Here is a 17,799-nt window from a genome sequence, read left to right as displayed (position 1 = left end):
TTCTAACGTAGTCTCCTTTTATCATTTAGTAATTTACTGTCGAGCCTGGATTTCATTTTTTCAGCTGTCTTTGATTCACATGATATTTATGTTGGAGGGATTTGTTTCGTTGTACTGAGGGAGCACAAAAAACTAACACTAGTTATGTGTTGAAACTCATGTCTCTCTCCAGGTGAAGAAAAACTACGAGGCGCTGCGTCAGAGGGAGGAGGAGGAGAGGATGGTGCAGAGCTCGCCCCCTAGAGGGGTAGAGGACCCTCAGGCTGTCATTAAATGGGAGAAAGAGAGTCATGAAGCCACCAGAGAACTGCTGAAAGTCAAAGACAGACTCATTGAGGTGGAGAGGAATGTAAGTCAGCACAATATCAGGATGGCTTTTGTGATTTTTTTCAAAATAAATGGTGAACACATGTATTTGGGTTGTGGGTTTTTCTCTTGTTTATCCGATATCTTTATATTATGTGTCCATTTTTCCCCAGAATGCAACGCTGCAGGCTGAGAAGGCTGCACTGAGGTGCCAGCTCAAACAACTGGAAACTCAAAGCTCCAACCTGCAGGCTCAGATTGTGGCCGTGCAGCGACAGACTGCTTCTTTACAGGAGAACAATACGACACTACAAACGCAGAACGCCAAGCTGCAGGTAATCCCCCACACATCCTGCACACTGTCACATCCTACACAATGTAGTGTCCATAAGGCAATGGAGGACTGCTTTATGACAGAGGAATATGCTACACATGTGGAAAACACATAATTCACACATGTAATTAATATAGATTTGTATTTAACTAAAATACACAAATGTGAGCAGACTGCAACAAATTAGTATTATTGTTAAAATAATCTGCCTCACACTCACAAGACACTATAGATTACAATCTTTGGTAGAAACATTCAGTTGATACAGAAATTAATAACGGACGTGAAGATTTTATATCAAGATATCACTCACTAGCATGAATTATTTCACTACAAATTACCTGATTTACCATCTTAAAGTGTTTGTATTTTGAAAGAATAATGTCACCTCGAGGTCCCTTCAATCTTTGTATTGTATTGTAGGTTTTCACATTTCTATTTTCTCTGATCACTTTAAGAAGTTCTTGTCTATGTTGGCTTCAAATTTGAGGTTTAAATTTATTGCTGTGACCTTGGAAACAACCAGCTGTTCTCAAAAGGCTTTTAACATTTACTGCATAAAACACTTGATTCTGATGAGGACGAACTTCCCAAAAAAATATACCCTTTATGTTAACAACATAGACTTATATTGGTGCATGTGATTTGTTCTACTTTCGGCTGCTCCCATTAGGGGATCTCAACAGCGGATCATATGCGTCTGTCTGGTTGGTAACCAGGGCGTCGACTGATCCAGTATGGAAATCAGATTTTATGATCTGCATGTTTGATTTGGCGTGGGTTTTACACCGGTTGCCCTTTGTGACGCAACTCCATGTACAAATGATATTATTATGATAAATACATAAAATGTATAACAAATATATGATTATACAAGGATCATGATTGTTACAAGTAGAAACAGATAGTAGTCATTATATGATGTATATTTTATTATCTGAAATATTTAGAACAATATATTTCATTGGAATCAACAGAGAAGCTATTCATCCTTCTTTCAACATCTCTCTGTTTGTGCAGTTGCCTTGCTAGGCTGCTTAGCTCCTGGTATGGATTTAGACTTGTGCTCCCTGTTTGGCAGCAATTCAAACACTGCTTATGGGCGACAGGATTTAAACTGACCATACAGTAGCGTCTAGCTGTCTCTGTGGGTCTGTGTCTCTTGATGTGTATGTTAGAGCAGGTGTGTGTGTGTACTGGCGGTGAAAAGCTGTGTCTGTTTAAAAGTGTGTCAGCACCTGGACATAATATATATGTGTGTGTGTGTGTGTGTGTGTGTGTGTGTGTGTGTGTGTGTGTGTGTGTGAGTGTGAGTGAATACAAACGCTAGTCATGATTGAAGAGGGATTTGAGACCAGGAAACCGCCGTTACCACAAAGGAATCATGAAAAAGAAACAGTTTTCCTGCTGATGATCTATAGATGGAGTTTAAAGCAAAGGGGAGAAACAAACTGAGCAGAGACACAGTGCCCCCTGTAGACAAAAACAGCAACTACCTCTACTCACATTACATTTATGTCCTCTGATGTTTGATTTGTAGAGCCCAGTACTCCTCACAGATCAAAATAAAATGATCTTTTGAGTATAAACAGATGACAAGATATTGGTGGGAGAATCTGTATTTTAAACTGCTCTCATGTTCCCTCCTCCACTCCACCTTTATCGCTCCCCAATTCTCCCATTAACCTAGATGTGATTTTTTTTTTCTTCCTTTCCTCTTTTCCTCTAGCTCCGTTATTGTTTTCACCTCCATCCCTGTGTTTCCTCCCCTTCCTCATCCCAACACTCTGCACCTCCTTATCTTAATCTAATATCTCTGTCTTTGCCCTGTCCTTTTAGGTGGAGAACTCCACCCTTAGCTCGAAGAGTGCGGCCCTCATGGCCCAGAACGCCCAGTTGCAGAGCCAGCAGAGCAGCGTGGAGGGCGAGCGCGAGGGGGCTCTGAAGGACAAGGAGGAGCTGAGGTCCACCTACGAGCTGCTCCTCCGCGATCACGAGAAGCTGGCGGCGCTCCACGAGAGACAGGCATCCGAGTATGAAGCCCTGATCGGAAAGCACGGGGGCCTGAAGAGCTCCCACAAGAGCCTGGAGCAGCAGCACAGGGACCTGGAGGACAGGTGAGGCCGGGTTTAGGAGCACGGGATGGACACTTGTTCACGTCCTTTAACCTTTCAAGTCACACTCATGACTTTATACTACTTTGACCTTCTTTTGTACATTGTAATGAGGGCAACATTAAACAGTCATAAAACAACCAGGCTGAGCAACTAGAGGAAACTCTTTGGATTATAAAAATACATGTGCTTTGTATTCTTTCTTCTCTTATTTGTCTATTTTTCGTTATGTAACTGATTGAAAATATTTCAATGTGTGTGTGTGGGAATTTATGTGTGCAGGTACAAGCAGCTCTTACAGAGGAAGGGAGACCTGGAGGATCTGGAGAAAAATCTGAAGGAGCAGAGGGAAAAAATGGCGCTGGAGAATCAAACGCACCAATCCACAGCTGACCAGTACAAACTGCTCAAAGAAGATAATGATAGGTTAGTTCAGCCTGTATCAATCATTTTTACACATAAACACAAGAGTATGAAGAACATGTTAACAAAGTGACATTTTTTAATTGAAATTTTTCTTAAATAACACCTTATATTTTCCGCTCTCTCCTCAGGCTGAATAATACCTATCGTCAGCTGGTGAAGGACAATGAGAATCTCCAGCTGGATCATAAGAGCGTGAAGAGCCAGCTGAACAGCGCCAAGCTGGACCAGACCAAGCTCGAGGCCGAGTTCTCTAAACTGAAGGAGCAGTACCAGCAGCTGGACATCACCTCCACCAAGCTCACCAATCAGTGTGAGGTGAGGAGACACACATTCATCATCTCTTCCCTGTAATTTCCCGCTACGCGTTTGTGTGCTTCTTTGAAGTCCAGCTGTCTTTTGGCGGTTTAACCTCTTTTAATGTGTCATATTTGTAGAGACGACTTCTTAAGCCAGCTGTGTTGCTGATGGTTTACCCCCTTTTGATGAATCATATTGGTTCTTAAGCCATGTGTCTTAGCATCCCTTTAATATATCTATCTATATGTGTGTTAGTTGTTGAGCCAGCTAAAAGGAAACCTGGAGGAGGAGAATCGCCACCTGTTGGACCAGATCCAGACTCTGATGTTACAGAATCGCACTCTGCTGGAGCAGACCATGGAGAGCAAGGACCTGTACCATGTAGAGCAAAGACAATACATGTAAACCCCCGACGATCAGTTTCTCTTAAAACAGACAGCAAACATGTCCCTGTCTGCAATTATTTACTTTTGATTATGGGATATTCGAAACAAATTGGTTGCATTTATAATTGGTTTGTATGCTTTTTCGCATTTCTCTGTCTTGTTGGATCATCTCGAATGTTTTCCTCCCATCAGAGACAAGCTGAATGAGCTGAGGAGACAGAAAGAGAAGCTGGAGGAGAAGATCATGGACCAGTACAAGTTCTACGACCCCTCACCTCCACGCAGGTAGAAAAACAGCTTCATCTAGTTGCATCAGTTACAAAAAAAACAAGAAAAAACATCAAGAGATTTGATACGCTGTTTTGTAAATTTCATGATCGTGACTAGTGTAACATATCAATGTAAAAATGGCTCATGCATGAATTTTGACTCGTATCTTTGAGGCGGGGGAATGGCAGAAAACACTCCCACTGCAGCCTCAGGAAAAGCTGCATCAAATATTTATGGTCTGCAGAGCTTTTAACAGCTGTATACCGCAAACATTCATGTGAAGATTTAGAGGCTGAGTACACACATGGAACCAATTAAAATCCAGCCTTCATACTCTTTTCATGTCATTAAACATTGACTTTGTATATTCCAGTTTCTTTTTCTCCTCGTGTTCCTGATGGTCTCTCTGTCTCACTCACTGCCTTGTCTCTCTTTTGTAGGCGTGGCAACTGGATCACTTTGAAGATGAAGAAGTTGATCAAGCCGAAGAGCAGAGAGAGGATGCGCTCTCTAACGCTGACCCCCTCTCGCTCAGAGTCCGGCGACGGTTTCCTGATGTTTCCCCAGGACAGCCAGGACAGCTCGTCCATTGGCTCCGGCTCCAACTCGCTGGATGACACGCTCACACAAAAGAGGAGCAGTGAGTACAAAGAAAAACACACATACACAAGGATATAGACCCAAGAATCAATATCAGAGCAGTTACACTTTGAACCATGAGATAATAACCTGCAGAAACATGTACTTACCCTACCAAACAATTCACCGTAATACTACCACTCATCAATTACTCCCATAATATTAATACACAAATTTACATGCTAAACAAACAGTGAGCAAAAAAATTGACAGCTAGTTTCATAAATGCTGAATAGTCTTTCACTGACACATTATAATAAGACACAAAACACACTGCTACTTGGTGTGTGTGTGTGTGTGTATTTGTACGATTGTGTAATGGTTGAGTGGTTGAATGGGTCTTTCCTCCCCTAACTGCTCCTTTGCTTCTCTATCTCTCTCTGCAAAGGGAGGAGAGGGCAGCAGCCCCCTGCCCAGGTGCAGGGTTCCACCAATGGTATGGTGCGGATGGGGAGGGTGGGCGGGGCTTGTGACCCGACTGTCACGTTTCTTAGGGCATGTCTTCGTGAGTCCATTGTCTGTTTCACTCGGCTGTCCTAGAGGTTACGGTTGAGCTGTGCAGCACCACAAGGTTGACTCTCAATCTCTGACCTGGGGTTCGAGAAGTGGATGCATTTCCTGTGTTTGAACAGTGGGCGTGCTTGATTTCTGTAACCTTAGTAAATGATGTAACATGACCATGAAACACTTTATTTTAGTCTTAAGAATAGTTGTCTTGTTTAGTGACACTACATTTTAAAATGGAACTCCAACAATTTAACACATCAAGGTCTGTTTGCAGGTCTTGGGGAGTACCGCTGCATAAGTGGAAAAAACCTGCAAAATCTGATGAATTGCCTCAACATATGTCACTTGAGTCAACATTGTTTCGGGCAGATGACTTCAAGTTTGAAAATGAAAGAAAATGCGGTTATGGGGAGTTCATACTGAACCCTTTAGACGCTCCTCATTTCAGCTTGAGGCTAGCAGCTCGAGGCTACACTGGCGGCTTCTCATATAACAAACCTGAATCTTCAACCTGTCTGCAATTGATTTGCATTGTGGGTAATGTAGTGGCCAGGTTTGGCAGGGAAGTAGAACAGGTGGAGCGCAATGCTAAATCAATGGAGTACTCTTTAAACAGTATTTAGTTTTCAAGAATCAAGCACTTCTCAAGTTGTTCAAATATTGGAAAAACACTTTTTTAGTCCCGGCTCTCGTTCACTCTTTAGTTCTCCCCAACAGGTCTAAGGCTCTTTAGCTCGCAGTTACACAAGGTCAACCTCATGATCTGTGCAGTTCACCTGTAAATAACAAAGAAACAACCTCTAACGTAGCATCCAAGCTATTAAAAGGTGCAATGCATTGTGGCTGACTTTCAGTCAATGCATGTCAAAATCCCGGTTGTCTGGATTTGGTAGAAGATATGCAATACAGTATAAAGGTTGTTCACGGGCTACTAGGTTTACATCATCGAATAATTAAGTAGGTCAGTTTGCTGACTTTTTCAACTTTAAACTTGTGTAAAGTGGAAATATATGTGTTGTGTAAAATCAAAAAGCTAAAGCCTTTACAAAAAAATCTAGAATATGTGAGTCAACTCTAACACACACGTTTAAGTATATGAAGTAGTTTTTATTCTAATTGGTAGAAAGCTGTAAACTCTTTAAGAGAAAGAAAAATAGGCTTTTAGTAACCATGTAGTCAAATGAATTACAACTAAATGCATTTGAATAAAACATTAAGACACGTACAAACAACATTACAGTCAGATATGCAATAATATACTTAGTTATGTCTATGGAAACACTCAGGTCCTCCCTGATGCTGCCCTCTGACCTTTTCATTCTCCTGATTGCACCATTTAATATTCCTCATCCACTGTGTTTTCATCTAGGTGGTAATGTGTTGACAGTTGTGTTGTTGTGTACAGTTTGTAATGCAGGCGGTAATGCAGATTACAACACTCATGACCATTAACATGAGAGAGTGCTTGTGTGTGCAGTCGTTTTCAGATACAATGTGCCTAAGTGTGTTTGTGTATTTGAATAATGTGTATACATTTTAGTGTTTGTTTGCATTACGTGTCTGTACAGAAGTCTGCCCTTTAAAGTATTCATTCAGGCTTTAAAGAAGTGTGTGGGAGGCATTTTAGTCCATCCAAAAAGCTCTTATACTAGCATTTAAATATTGGAAGTGGAATATAAATTATAATTTATTAATAATGCTCGTAAAACACAAACCTCTATTTGTTTTTATAGAGAAATTGATTTCAAGTCCACTACATTTATCTAGCATTGCTGATTTATTTTATAAACGGTAGTTCTATGAAATACCAAGAAGGAGGTGTAATTGTATGGATTAAATCACGTTAATGATAAATCAAATATGCTTTGTTATAATACGATCCACCCCAATTGTTAAGTCATATTGTATTGGTTGTGTCTATTGCATTGTTTGTCTATTGTCCAGTTGAGTGTCCAGGGGTTAAACTCTCTCTCTCTGCATCTCTCCCCTGGCTCTTTTTGTAAAAAACATTAACCACATCCCTCTGTTCTACCCTCCTCCTTTTTTTTTCTTTTGTTTTCTTTCCTCCACCTCCCTTTGGCTTGTTCTATCGCTCTCTCTCTCCCTTGGCTGTCCGTCCGTCTGTCTCTGGCTGCGCTCTCGACAGCTATAAAAAGGTTGCCTTTCATGAGGAACAGATCCAAGGACAAAGACAAGGCCAAGGCCATCTACCGGCGCTCCATGTGTAAGACCTCCCGTTAGCCGCCACGCTAGCCTTCCTCCGCCTCCTCTCCCTCTCATCTCCACACTAGGAGAAAGGAGAAGGATCAGTCACTGATTTCATGGCGGCTGCAGTGTGATGGGGCGAGACAGTGACAATATGGTCGTCTTAGGTTTCAGTCACAGCTGTTAAACCTACTCAGGCCTGCAGTCATTAACATTCCTTTTAATATTTTAATATTTAAGACAGAGTTTTACACAGTGGTGATGTAATCTGATATATTTAACAGACATCTGCAAATGATCCACCAAAGATTCAAGTTTAAAATGTGATACATAGTCACTGTTCCCCCATGCTGCTCCATCCTGTGACCTCAGTGACTTGTCCTTTCTAATTTTTGTCTAGTAACACCCACCCCTCCGTCACCTCCTCCGCCGTGCGTCTGCCACCTCCCCTCCACCTCCTGTAGAGTATCTGCTTTCACCAGTGTAGTGTCACTCTGTTCTCACTATTAGCAGATGAATGAAAACCCAAACTTTACTTACTTTGTCTTAAAGCGAAGATGCACAAAAGAAAAATGAATGTATTGGTGACAGAAAAAAAAATAGGGCTAACTTCAGAAAAGCAATAGTGCAAAAAAACTGATGTGACAGTAAGAATTTCCTCTTTCTGTAGATGTGTCTCTTGTTGTGTCATCTACTGAAAGCCTTATCTTTCAGTTTGGTCACTGTGGGAATCATTATGCTACAGGCAACCTATCGGGCAGCTTTGTCATGTGCTTTGTTGTTTCATTTTGTATGTGTAAACCGTATGAAAGGCTCTATGTGTGTGTTTGTGTGTGTGTTTTTTATGTATATGTCAGTGTGTGTGGTCAGGTGAAAGAGACTGCGGGTTTGCCTTTCATGTGCCGGTGGTGTGTTTGCCTCCATCTTTGATTACAGCATGACTTGAAAAAACAAATAAATCACCAACCGCCTGATCGCCTCAACTCGCACTCACCATGGAGGACTTGAAATGGAGCCTCTACTCTCTCTGTATCTCTCTCTCTATCTCTCCCTCCGTCGGTGTGCTGCATTTCAGATCTTGTTCTGCTGACATGGACTTGCCTCGTTCTGACTCTGCATGCCTTCATGCTTCTCCACCGTCGCATACGGCTCCGTAAACACAGTGCATAAAGACAGCGGCCTGCTAAGATGATGCATCACCTTTTCAAAAAAATAATCTTAAGGATGACAATGCAGCTGCCATCTTTATGCACTTTGGGTGATATTTTTGTAATCATTTTTTTAATACTTTATGCCTGCACGTGCCTTGATTTCCAAAAATGCTCGACTTGATCTTATTGTATTCTACAAAATATTTTTTTCACTCAATATTCAAACAACCATATAATAATTTTGGTATTTTATATAGATCTTTCTATATACTTTTGGAGTGGAAGCTACTCATAAAGTAGCCTGTATCCAAATGAGTGCTTCTTATGAAACCGTTTCTTTAACCTGAGACATTTTATAGCCCCAACTGATTATCTTTAAAGAGACACAAATGTCTCTATCACATTCAGTTAACACCTTTTTGGATACAAAAAGCAGGACAAGCCTGACTTGAGGTGGATAGCTAATGTTTCTGTCATGGCCTAATTTCCATCCCTCCGTTCGTCCATTCAGCCATGAATGACCTGCTGCAGACCATGGCGGTGGCGGGCGGCCCCGGAGCTCAGTGGGCGAGCAGCATTGATAACCTCGACGGCGATGAGGTCGGAGATGCCGGCATGGCGGGGAGCCGGGGCCGCAGCGGGCAGCGCATGAAGGAGCTCGCCTTTTCCACCAACGCCATCGACTGTGCCGCTCTCACCCTGCCTTCTGCCGGGCGTAGCAGGGCCAAGCACCGGCTTCAGGTCAAAGGTCAGGATCCTGGTTTAATTGTGGGAGGGAAGGGAGACACAGGCCTATTATGAAACTGACACTTTCCTTTTTTTGGTGTTTACTGTACACATTTCAGGTATGAGAATGGATCAGCAGATATGTTTTATATGCCTATTATTCCCTTATTATTAGACTGGACTATTCATATGAATGTTGTTACATCCAAGTGGGGAAAAAAGCAGCTGTAGCATCACTCTGCTGTGTCTCAACAGATATAGCCTCCTGTGAAGATGTTGCTGGCACCATCGATGACCCCAAGAGTCAAGGTAAGATTTGAAATATGAGAAGAAAAAGGATGGGTAATTGCAAACAAGGACTGAGAAAAGACTGACTATACACAAAAAAAAGCAGGTCATGTCATCAGCCGTCCCACTGCTAATCTTTGGGCTGCCTTCCTGCACCTCGATTGGGAAAGCGATTTTATTGGAGAGAGAGAGAGAGAGAGAGAGAGAGAGATCAGCCTCAATTGAAAGTAGGATTGACTCTAATTCAGGCTTTAGGACGTTATCCAGGGCGGTTAATCTGCCGCCAAGCAACTATTCATCAGTTCTGTGCCGCTCTAATGAAGATGACCCAGTTGTTAAACTACTTACACACATTGCCATCAGTTCATTCTCTCATAAAATGCTTGTTTTATTAGTTTCAATGCATTGTACACCTTTAGTCTGCCTCTATGTCTTTGCCAGACTTTCTACCAGCAAGAAATGCAATTTAATATTCATAATTCTGTTTTCAGTTAGTGTATAATCACCTAAAACTAAGAATTGTTGTGTTTTTGTTGGCTTAGAATGAACCCTTCATATCTACAAAGGGAGCGGGTTCAGCTGTGTTGGACAGCCATGTGTCTACAGTAGCCTAGAAAGGACAAACCAAATACTGGCACTAGCGAGAGACTTTCTGGTTTTTACATTACCTGAAGGCCACCGTAGTTCTGCAACACGTGTGTGTATGAAACTGCAGAGTGCAAAACCGCGGTACCGCCTGTTGCTGTCTGACTTCGCCCTGCTCCAGAAGTAATGTTATTAACGATGCCCGTTACACAGTTTTGCACTCTGCAGACAGGTTATCCAGGTCTTGGAGAGAGACGTGTAAATGAAAGGGGTATTCAGTGGGTTGCAGTCTTCAAACCACATCACTAGATGCCACCTTATCCATCACACTGTACCCTTAATACCCCTTTGCATCAAAATACTGTGTGTACAGGACATTTATTTCCAGGACATTGGCAAAGCATTATTGTCTAGACTGGACTCTACTTAGCTGATGAGTTCCAAGAATGCACTCCAGGTTATTATTGTCAGACCCATTTCCCAGTACGTCTCATAGACTGTATATAAGGATACTGGTATATGTACTCCTCTAATGGCTCCAGGAAACGCTCACTCACACACCGGACATTGCTTATAATGCATCAGCCGTTAGGTCATCTTCTGGAGATGTTATGAGGTTTAAAGTCATCTAGTTTCACATTCCTATTGATTTTTGTGTGTGTGTGTTTTATCAGGCCTGCAGGTGTATAGCAGTGCTCTGTGTCTTTCTGCTGTTGAGCTGAGCGTTATGTGCAGAGTGCCCTGTAGCATCTGTTGTAAGTGACCACGTCTCGGCACTGAATCCCACTCTGGGCCACAACGGGCTGGTTTCCTAGACATGATAAGAGCCTGGACAATGATCAGTAATGCAGTCGTTCATTTACAATGCTAATTTGGTGTCAGCCGTGTCCTGAAAACCAGTTCGATGGTGATTTCACGGTGCTTGGTTTCCAGCTGATACCGTCCCTACCAAACACAGCGAAGAGCAAGGTCACAATGTCAGCACTTCTTTTCTTTCCTTTCTTCCTTCTCAATTCCTCCTCCTCAGTTTCACATAGACACCCATTTATTCTGTTTATTACTAATCTTCCACTCTCGTCCTCTGTTATTCCGTATTATCTCTATCCGTTCCCATTTCCCACTAAGGCGGGTTGGTCCTTGGATTCAGGCGTCCCTGTCCTCTCCGTCAGTAGTTTCTTTGTTTACCGACTGGACATATTGGTGCTGCAGCCTGGCACTCAGCCACCCTTCCTGTCCCTCTGCCTGGCATGAGCCATCTGCTGCCCCAGCAGGAGACGTTCCGTCAAACTGTCAGCGTACACCTACGTGTTACTCTTTGTGTTAGTGCATGTTTGTGTGGATTCATGTAAGTGTATATATATATATATTCTAACTGTGTGTGTGTGTGTGTGTGTGTGTGTGTGTGTGTGTGTGTGTGTGTGTGTGTGTGTGTGTGTGTGTGTGTGTGTGTGTGTGTGTTTGTCTGTGTTTGTCTGTGTTCCCTCTTGTCCCTTACCCAGCCTGCAGACCCACCAGTCTCCATAGCAAAAGGACCATCAGTAGTAATAGTAACAATAACTCCCACCTCGCTTCTCCTCTGGAGGGCAAAGGTATGCTCCTCCTTCCCTTACTCCTCCTTTTTTCTCCTCTCAACTAACCATTCTCCTCCTCCTTTGCTCCCTTTATCTTTTTCCTGCATGCCTTTTACTCAAACCTTCTTCAAAGTGTCCTCCTGTGGAGTCGGTTTTAAGCTGATTTTAAAAGTGAAGGGTTACTTTTTTCTCTCCACTATAGGAAAATAATGAATTCTCTTATTCAAAATCAATATATCAGGATTATCCAGAGCCTGGCTGGAAGCTACATTTAGTCTTTATTCATTTAGCATATCCAAATGGGTGGCAGGTGCACGGTTACTGCACCATGGATATATTTGATTTTCAATCAGTTAATTACAGTGTTACACATTTAACATTTAGCTTTGAAATGACTACTATCATTACTACATGATGTGAAAATAGAAGCAGTGTAGGAGAAGAGTGATACTGATGCAGTTTCTGATAGTGAATAATAAAGGTTATAGGTTACTTTCCCTTTGTCTAATCACTGTTCCTCCCACAGGCACGTTGAACGGCAGCCTCAGCCGGCCTCACAGTGAGAGCAGCGGAGAGTTCAGCCTGAGTTTGGACCAGGAGGTCTGGTCCAGCAGCGGCAGCAGCCCCATCCAGCAGCCCAGCTCCTCGCGCTCCTCCCACCAGAGCCCCCTGCAGCTGCGCAGGTCGCTCGACCCGCCCACCGCCGCAGGCAGCCCCCAGGTCACGAAGATGGGATCCCCAGCCAAGGAGGTGCTTTCCCTGCAGCAGTTCCTGGATGAGGGTATTGATCCTGCAGAGGTGAGGCCTCTAACTCGGTTATAACGGATGTGGAATATTGGAATGTTGCTGTTAGGATTTTGTTCGTTTAAAATACGTCCAGATGAAGTAGATCAAACTTTTATGGAAACAAAAGTGAAATATGTTCTCAGTTCTAACCATGATGGATTCATTCAGTCCTATGAGGGATCAATTCAGAGCTGGAATTTATGGTAAAATTTTGTTTACAATTAATCTGCTGATTATTTTTGCCATAATGTATTCACATTATTATTTTCCATCTTCAACTTTCTCATTCTGTCTGGCCAAGCCCAAAGATATTTGGTTTTCTACCTCATTTGACAGAGAAGCACAGCATTCCTTAAATTGTAGAACCTGAAAATGTTTGGCAATTTTAGTTTTTAACAAATTACTGTGACTATAACCGTTTTTTAAATACCATGCTGATAAATCATAAAGAAAGGATAAAAATGCCATATCATGAAAGGATTGCATGGTATTTCACTAGGGCTACATGTTATTGCTCTGACATTTAAAAAAAATCTGCAAGCTAAAGTGCTTATTAAAGGTAAATGCATCATTTAAAAAAAAAAAATCTGCAAGCTAAAGTGCTTATTAAAGGTAAATGCATCATTATGGTCCACTTTGAGAGCAAAATGAGACTAGATAAACAATGTTGTGCTTTTGTAAACAATTAATTCATAAACACTGGTTGTATAGATATGATTGGTGATGACATGTCAAAAATGTTTGACCCACAAAGCATGCTAAACTAAACGGGCTCTGTACTTAAAGATGGTGTCGATGCTGGGCTGATCTTGATGCTGTTTATTTGTCTTCCTCAGTCTGGCAGTCAGGAGAACCTCACTGTCGACTCTCCTCGCCTCTCCACCTGTTCTGAGCATGTGCAGAAGGAACTCCCTTCCACAAAGAGCCGAGGCATACTGCGCTCATCCAGTGGGAAAGCAGCGCCGGTCACCTCCGACCGCCCACCGAGAGCCGCCGGACAACCGGGTCGCCCCACCCTCCGTAAGGCGGAGAGCACCCGTGTGAGAGGCTCCGTCCCGGTCCGCTCCAGCCTCTCGACGCAGAGCAAAGCCACGTCTGTGTCCGGACGCCTGGACCTGGCCTCCTCCACGCTGCCTCGGGCCAGCAGAGTCATCTCCACCGCCGAGGGCACCACGCGCCGCACCAGCATCCACGACCTGCTCTCCAAGGACAACCGGCAGCCGGTATCCGTCGACATTACTCCTCCTGCTGCCCCCAAGGCTGGGGTACGCTCCCAGCCCACACCCAGTGAGTACCACCCCAACAGCACCAACCTAAAGGGACCCCTCACCACCGCCACCCCTCTGCCCAAGTCACTCAGCTTACCTTGCCATAGCTTGGAGGACCCCGACCTCTCCACCCTCGAGTCTTTCCTCGGCCCGTCCTTCACTGTAGAGTCGGTGTTCATGGACTCCATCTTTAGTGAGTCGGTGGGCAAAAACCTCCCCTTCCTGTCTCTAAACCCCACCCTTGTCAGCAACATCAGTGGGCCTCCTGTTACAAATAAAACAAACCCTCCTCCTATCCCCAACACTATTTCCACCCAAAACCAGGCTGCTCACGGCCAATCAAATGGCCAGATGCAGTCCAGCCCAGCCAGCCTTAAAGAGAATAACGAGAGCGTTGATCCAAGCTGTGTGAATAATCCTGACGAGTCACTGAGCCCAGAGGACAAACAGTCCCTGTGGTACGAGTACGGGTGTGTGTGAATGACGGGGAGGTTGTGGTTTGCTGATCTTTCTACAAAACTCGATGTAAAGAGGGGAAAATGCATGTATTTATTGGAGCACTATCTCTATGTGGTGTTTTTGTTTTGGTCTTTTCTGTTTGCCATGGTGCCGATTGGTGAATTGATATATTTTATAATTTTTTTCGTCACCTCTTGTTTTCTGCCCTGTTTTTCTCTGAGGTGGGACTTTGATGAATGTTCTTTCATCCAACAGCCATATAACTGTTTCCTGATCAGATCTGTCTCTAACACTACACTATTATCTGCCGTTTAGGGGTCATTCTATCACAGTTGAGGCTGAGCATTTCTGTTTATAGCTTGAATGTTATGTTAACAGTGAGTAGAAATAATGGAGATTCAGCGAACTTGTCACAAGGGTCCATTAAAACAAATAACAAAACATTTTAATGTCAGAAACATTTGTCTCTGATAGAGAGCAAAGCATTGTGGGACAGATCTCATAGCTGCAAAGTCTTCATTACAAATCCAAACTAAGATTTTTCAATGTGTCAGATAATAGATTCACTTTCCACTTTCTGTTCATGATGATGTCTTGATGGTTTATGGGTGACTTGAGTGTTTTTTTGTTTTTTTTATCACTGCTTTCTAACTCGTTGCATCATCCACTAAATTGCATGGCTTTGTTCTTTCCGACCCGTAACGCTCATTTTGATTGCTGTGATCAAAATGGTTGTCATGTTTATATTCTTTTTGGTGTGTATGGTTTGTTTCTGTACATTGGACACCTTTTCTGTATTTTGTTTTATTTAATATTATTAATGATGCGGAGCCTTTGCTCTGCAGGTTTTTGCTCCGGTGGGTCTTAACCGACATCTCGGGCTGGTGACAAAATGATGAAGCTTCATTCCTAAAATAATCTGAGGGATGACATAGTTGGTTAAGTGGAAGTTGGTAGTGAAGGTAACCTGGGTGATGATAATATTTTAGTTTTAGTCAGCCCTTTATGGAGTTATTAAAACAGGAAGTCAGAACAGTAAGAATAGTTTTCAGCGGTCAGATTGTTTTGTGAATGAAGCTCACATCATTACTTTTGGTATCTGGACACTTTTGTTTACTCATTCTGACGCACCACATATTGAGATCTTGTACTGATTGTCGTAATCATTAAGTTATAATCGAAGACGAGCACTGCTTTATGTGCCAATGCTAGTAGAACTGTCTGCCTCTCCATCCTTATTTATTTCTGCTTTTGTTCTCTGTACCTTCTGGTTTGAAGTTGCTTTAATGTATTTATATGTCTATATGCAGGTATAAGGTAGATTTCCTGTCACTGTCTACAGATGTAACATAAACATTGCCTTTGTCCTACAGATGTGGAGGGCAGAAAGTCTAAAAGCAGGAGCGGGGAGCCGCAGCAAAGCTGCTAAGCCCCGCCCCCTCCCCCCCCCCCTCGTCCGTCTGCTACCATGCTGCGAGCGCGTGGTGAGTGAGTGCTGCTCGAGCGGGAGGAATAGGGTTTGGGGTCGGGGTGGGAGGGGGGGGGGTTCGGTCTTGTCTCCATGGGAACCTCAAACATGGTGTAACAGATGTCGTCCATCCTGCCATGCACTTGCTTCCCCTGCTTCTGTAGGCCCAGTCCTGCCCCCCGCCCCCGTCCCCGTCACTGTCCCGTCCCCGCGGTGCCAAACGCCTGTTCACAGAGCCTGATGGGACTCTGGTCTGCATGGCATATGGGATGTTGAGCCATGTTGCTCTCAGTGGATGAACCCTTGCCTGTTTGTGTCCCTGAATCTCCCCCCCCCGAACAAGAGGAGTTGTGTGACTCCAGTACCTCACCGTATCCCTCCTCCATGATGCTCCTCGTGTTGTTGGTGAAAGTGACTGATGAGTGTTCCCCCCCCCTCGTGAAAAAGAAATGGCCCTTTGCTGTTGTCAGGCTGCTTGTTGTTGCTGCATGGCTTCGGTGTAGCGCTGAAATCCTTCCCCATTGTTGTTCCCTTGACGATGCATGTAGATCCAGGCTGCTTCCCTCCGTCTCCTCTGCTATATCACTGTCCACTGATACAATTTCTGACTTTAAATCTTCAATTTCCTTCTGTGTTGTGTTCTTTTTTTTGTTTCTTTCAACTTTTCTTCTTTACTTTCTAATCTGTCTATTTTTTTCTCTTTCTACTCTTTCCACTCCTCTTTGCTTGCCTGGGAATCAGAGAGAAAGGTGGCCTTGGAGCTGTGTGTCTGAAGCCTAGTAGAGTTCATCTGCTGAGACCGTCTACAGTGAGAAAAGATTGTATATCCCAGTTTCCTTCTTTCTTCCCCCTCTTTTTTTTTTTTTTTTTTTTTTTTTTTAAACCCCAGGACACTTCAGTAGAGAAAAGTGGCTTCCTTCTCTGTTTTGTTTTTTCTTCCTTGAATCAAGGAAAACAGAAAAATACTAGAAGATGTTGCTGTGACAGTTTTTGTTTTCTATAAAGACTAAAGCTGTGGCAGATTGCACTGCCACGTGTCCTTCAGTGTGACAGACTGCTAGATGTGCACTGGTCTCTACGGACTAAGATATAGTGCCAACGTTCACACATCAGCCATAAGGGCAAAAAAACAAAAAACAGACCGATGACTCCATTTTGGATCTTCTGTGCAACTTCACACTCAGCCGGACCTTCTTCTTCCTGCCCAACGCCATGATCATAAGAAGTCTTTTTTTTTTTTTTTTTTTCTGTGAATGGGCAGCATGGACAAGCAAAGACGACATTCAGTCACGCCTCGTACAAAAACATTTTCAATGCATGTCATCAACAAACATTTCCTAGTCGACCTGCTTTTTGGACTGAAGAAATCTCAATCTGCATGGAGCAATCAATCAGCCAATCAGCCCACTTCTTTTGTCCAATCAGAGAGGAGGACGGCGTTCAGTGGGGATTTTCCAAATGGACTTGGACATGAAGCCATGACGGCCGCGTGATTGGCCTCTGTTGCCTGCCAATCATGAGTGAAGGTCGTGTGATCTGAGAGAGACACTAATTAAGGGAGTGTTCCAGGTCACCTATAGTTGGCGGCCATGGCTAATGCCACACACACGCACACACACACACACACACACACACTCAGAAACAAACCCTACACACTGATCATAGTAGCTTAAATCCTATATCATTGACATCTCATTTGTTGCTTCCCATCCTGCTCTGAAGAGTGAGATAACGGTAGAAGCACACCTCCAGTCCACTTCAGACTTTCTCAGTATCGTGTTTCTACTTCCTGACAAGCCCTCGGTATAGGTGACCTGTGACCTACCCAGTACATGCAGAGTTCTGTTGCTGTGTTGAACATGATGATGGTGGTGGTGATGAAACCCAGTGTTTTTCCTCCTTTTCCACTTTTTACATGAATCCATTTGATGTAATTAAAATTCATCAAGACTACCATGTGGCTCTTGTGGTTTTTATGCTGAGCCCTTCCAGAACAGACAGAGCCAAATGTTA

The 17,799-nt window shown here is 43.3% G+C and overlaps 1 protein-coding gene across 2 annotated transcripts in view; it reads left to right on the top strand.

Moving 5' to 3' along the window:
* Nucleotides 1–15,759, top strand: part of ccdc88ab (coiled-coil domain containing 88Ab) — a 64,764-nt gene extending 49,005 nt beyond the window's left edge. The window contains exons 22-35 of one of the 2 annotated variants that reach the window (XM_054599713.1): nucleotides 173–349; nucleotides 480–641; nucleotides 2,480–2,757; nucleotides 3,037–3,180; nucleotides 3,309–3,495; nucleotides 3,733–3,878; nucleotides 4,056–4,148; nucleotides 4,574–4,773; nucleotides 7,426–7,503; nucleotides 9,147–9,383; nucleotides 9,617–9,670; nucleotides 11,734–11,823; nucleotides 12,332–12,603; nucleotides 13,428–15,759. In XM_054599713.1, coding sequence (XP_054455688.1) covers nucleotides 173–349; nucleotides 480–641; nucleotides 2,480–2,757; nucleotides 3,037–3,180; nucleotides 3,309–3,495; nucleotides 3,733–3,878; nucleotides 4,056–4,148; nucleotides 4,574–4,773; nucleotides 7,426–7,503; nucleotides 9,147–9,383; nucleotides 9,617–9,670; nucleotides 11,734–11,823; nucleotides 12,332–12,603; nucleotides 13,428–14,339 — 3,030 coding nt within the window. In that variant the 3' untranslated portion in view covers nucleotides 14,340–15,759. The remainder of the gene's footprint in view (nucleotides 1–172; nucleotides 350–479; nucleotides 642–2,479; nucleotides 2,758–3,036; nucleotides 3,181–3,308; nucleotides 3,496–3,732; nucleotides 3,879–4,055; nucleotides 4,149–4,573; nucleotides 4,774–7,425; nucleotides 7,504–9,146; nucleotides 9,384–9,616; nucleotides 9,671–11,733; nucleotides 11,824–12,331; nucleotides 12,604–13,427) is intronic. The other variant, XM_054599714.1, reaches the window with a different exon arrangement.
* Nucleotides 15,760–17,799: the final 2,040 nt, after the last annotated feature.

The sequence above is a fragment of the Anoplopoma fimbria genome, chromosome 6 (assembly GCF_027596085.1).
Source record: "Anoplopoma fimbria isolate UVic2021 breed Golden Eagle Sablefish chromosome 6, Afim_UVic_2022, whole genome shotgun sequence".
NCBI lineage: Eukaryota > Metazoa > Chordata > Actinopteri > Perciformes > Anoplopomatidae > Anoplopoma > Anoplopoma fimbria.
This window is presented reverse-complemented; position numbering and strand designations above follow the sequence as displayed.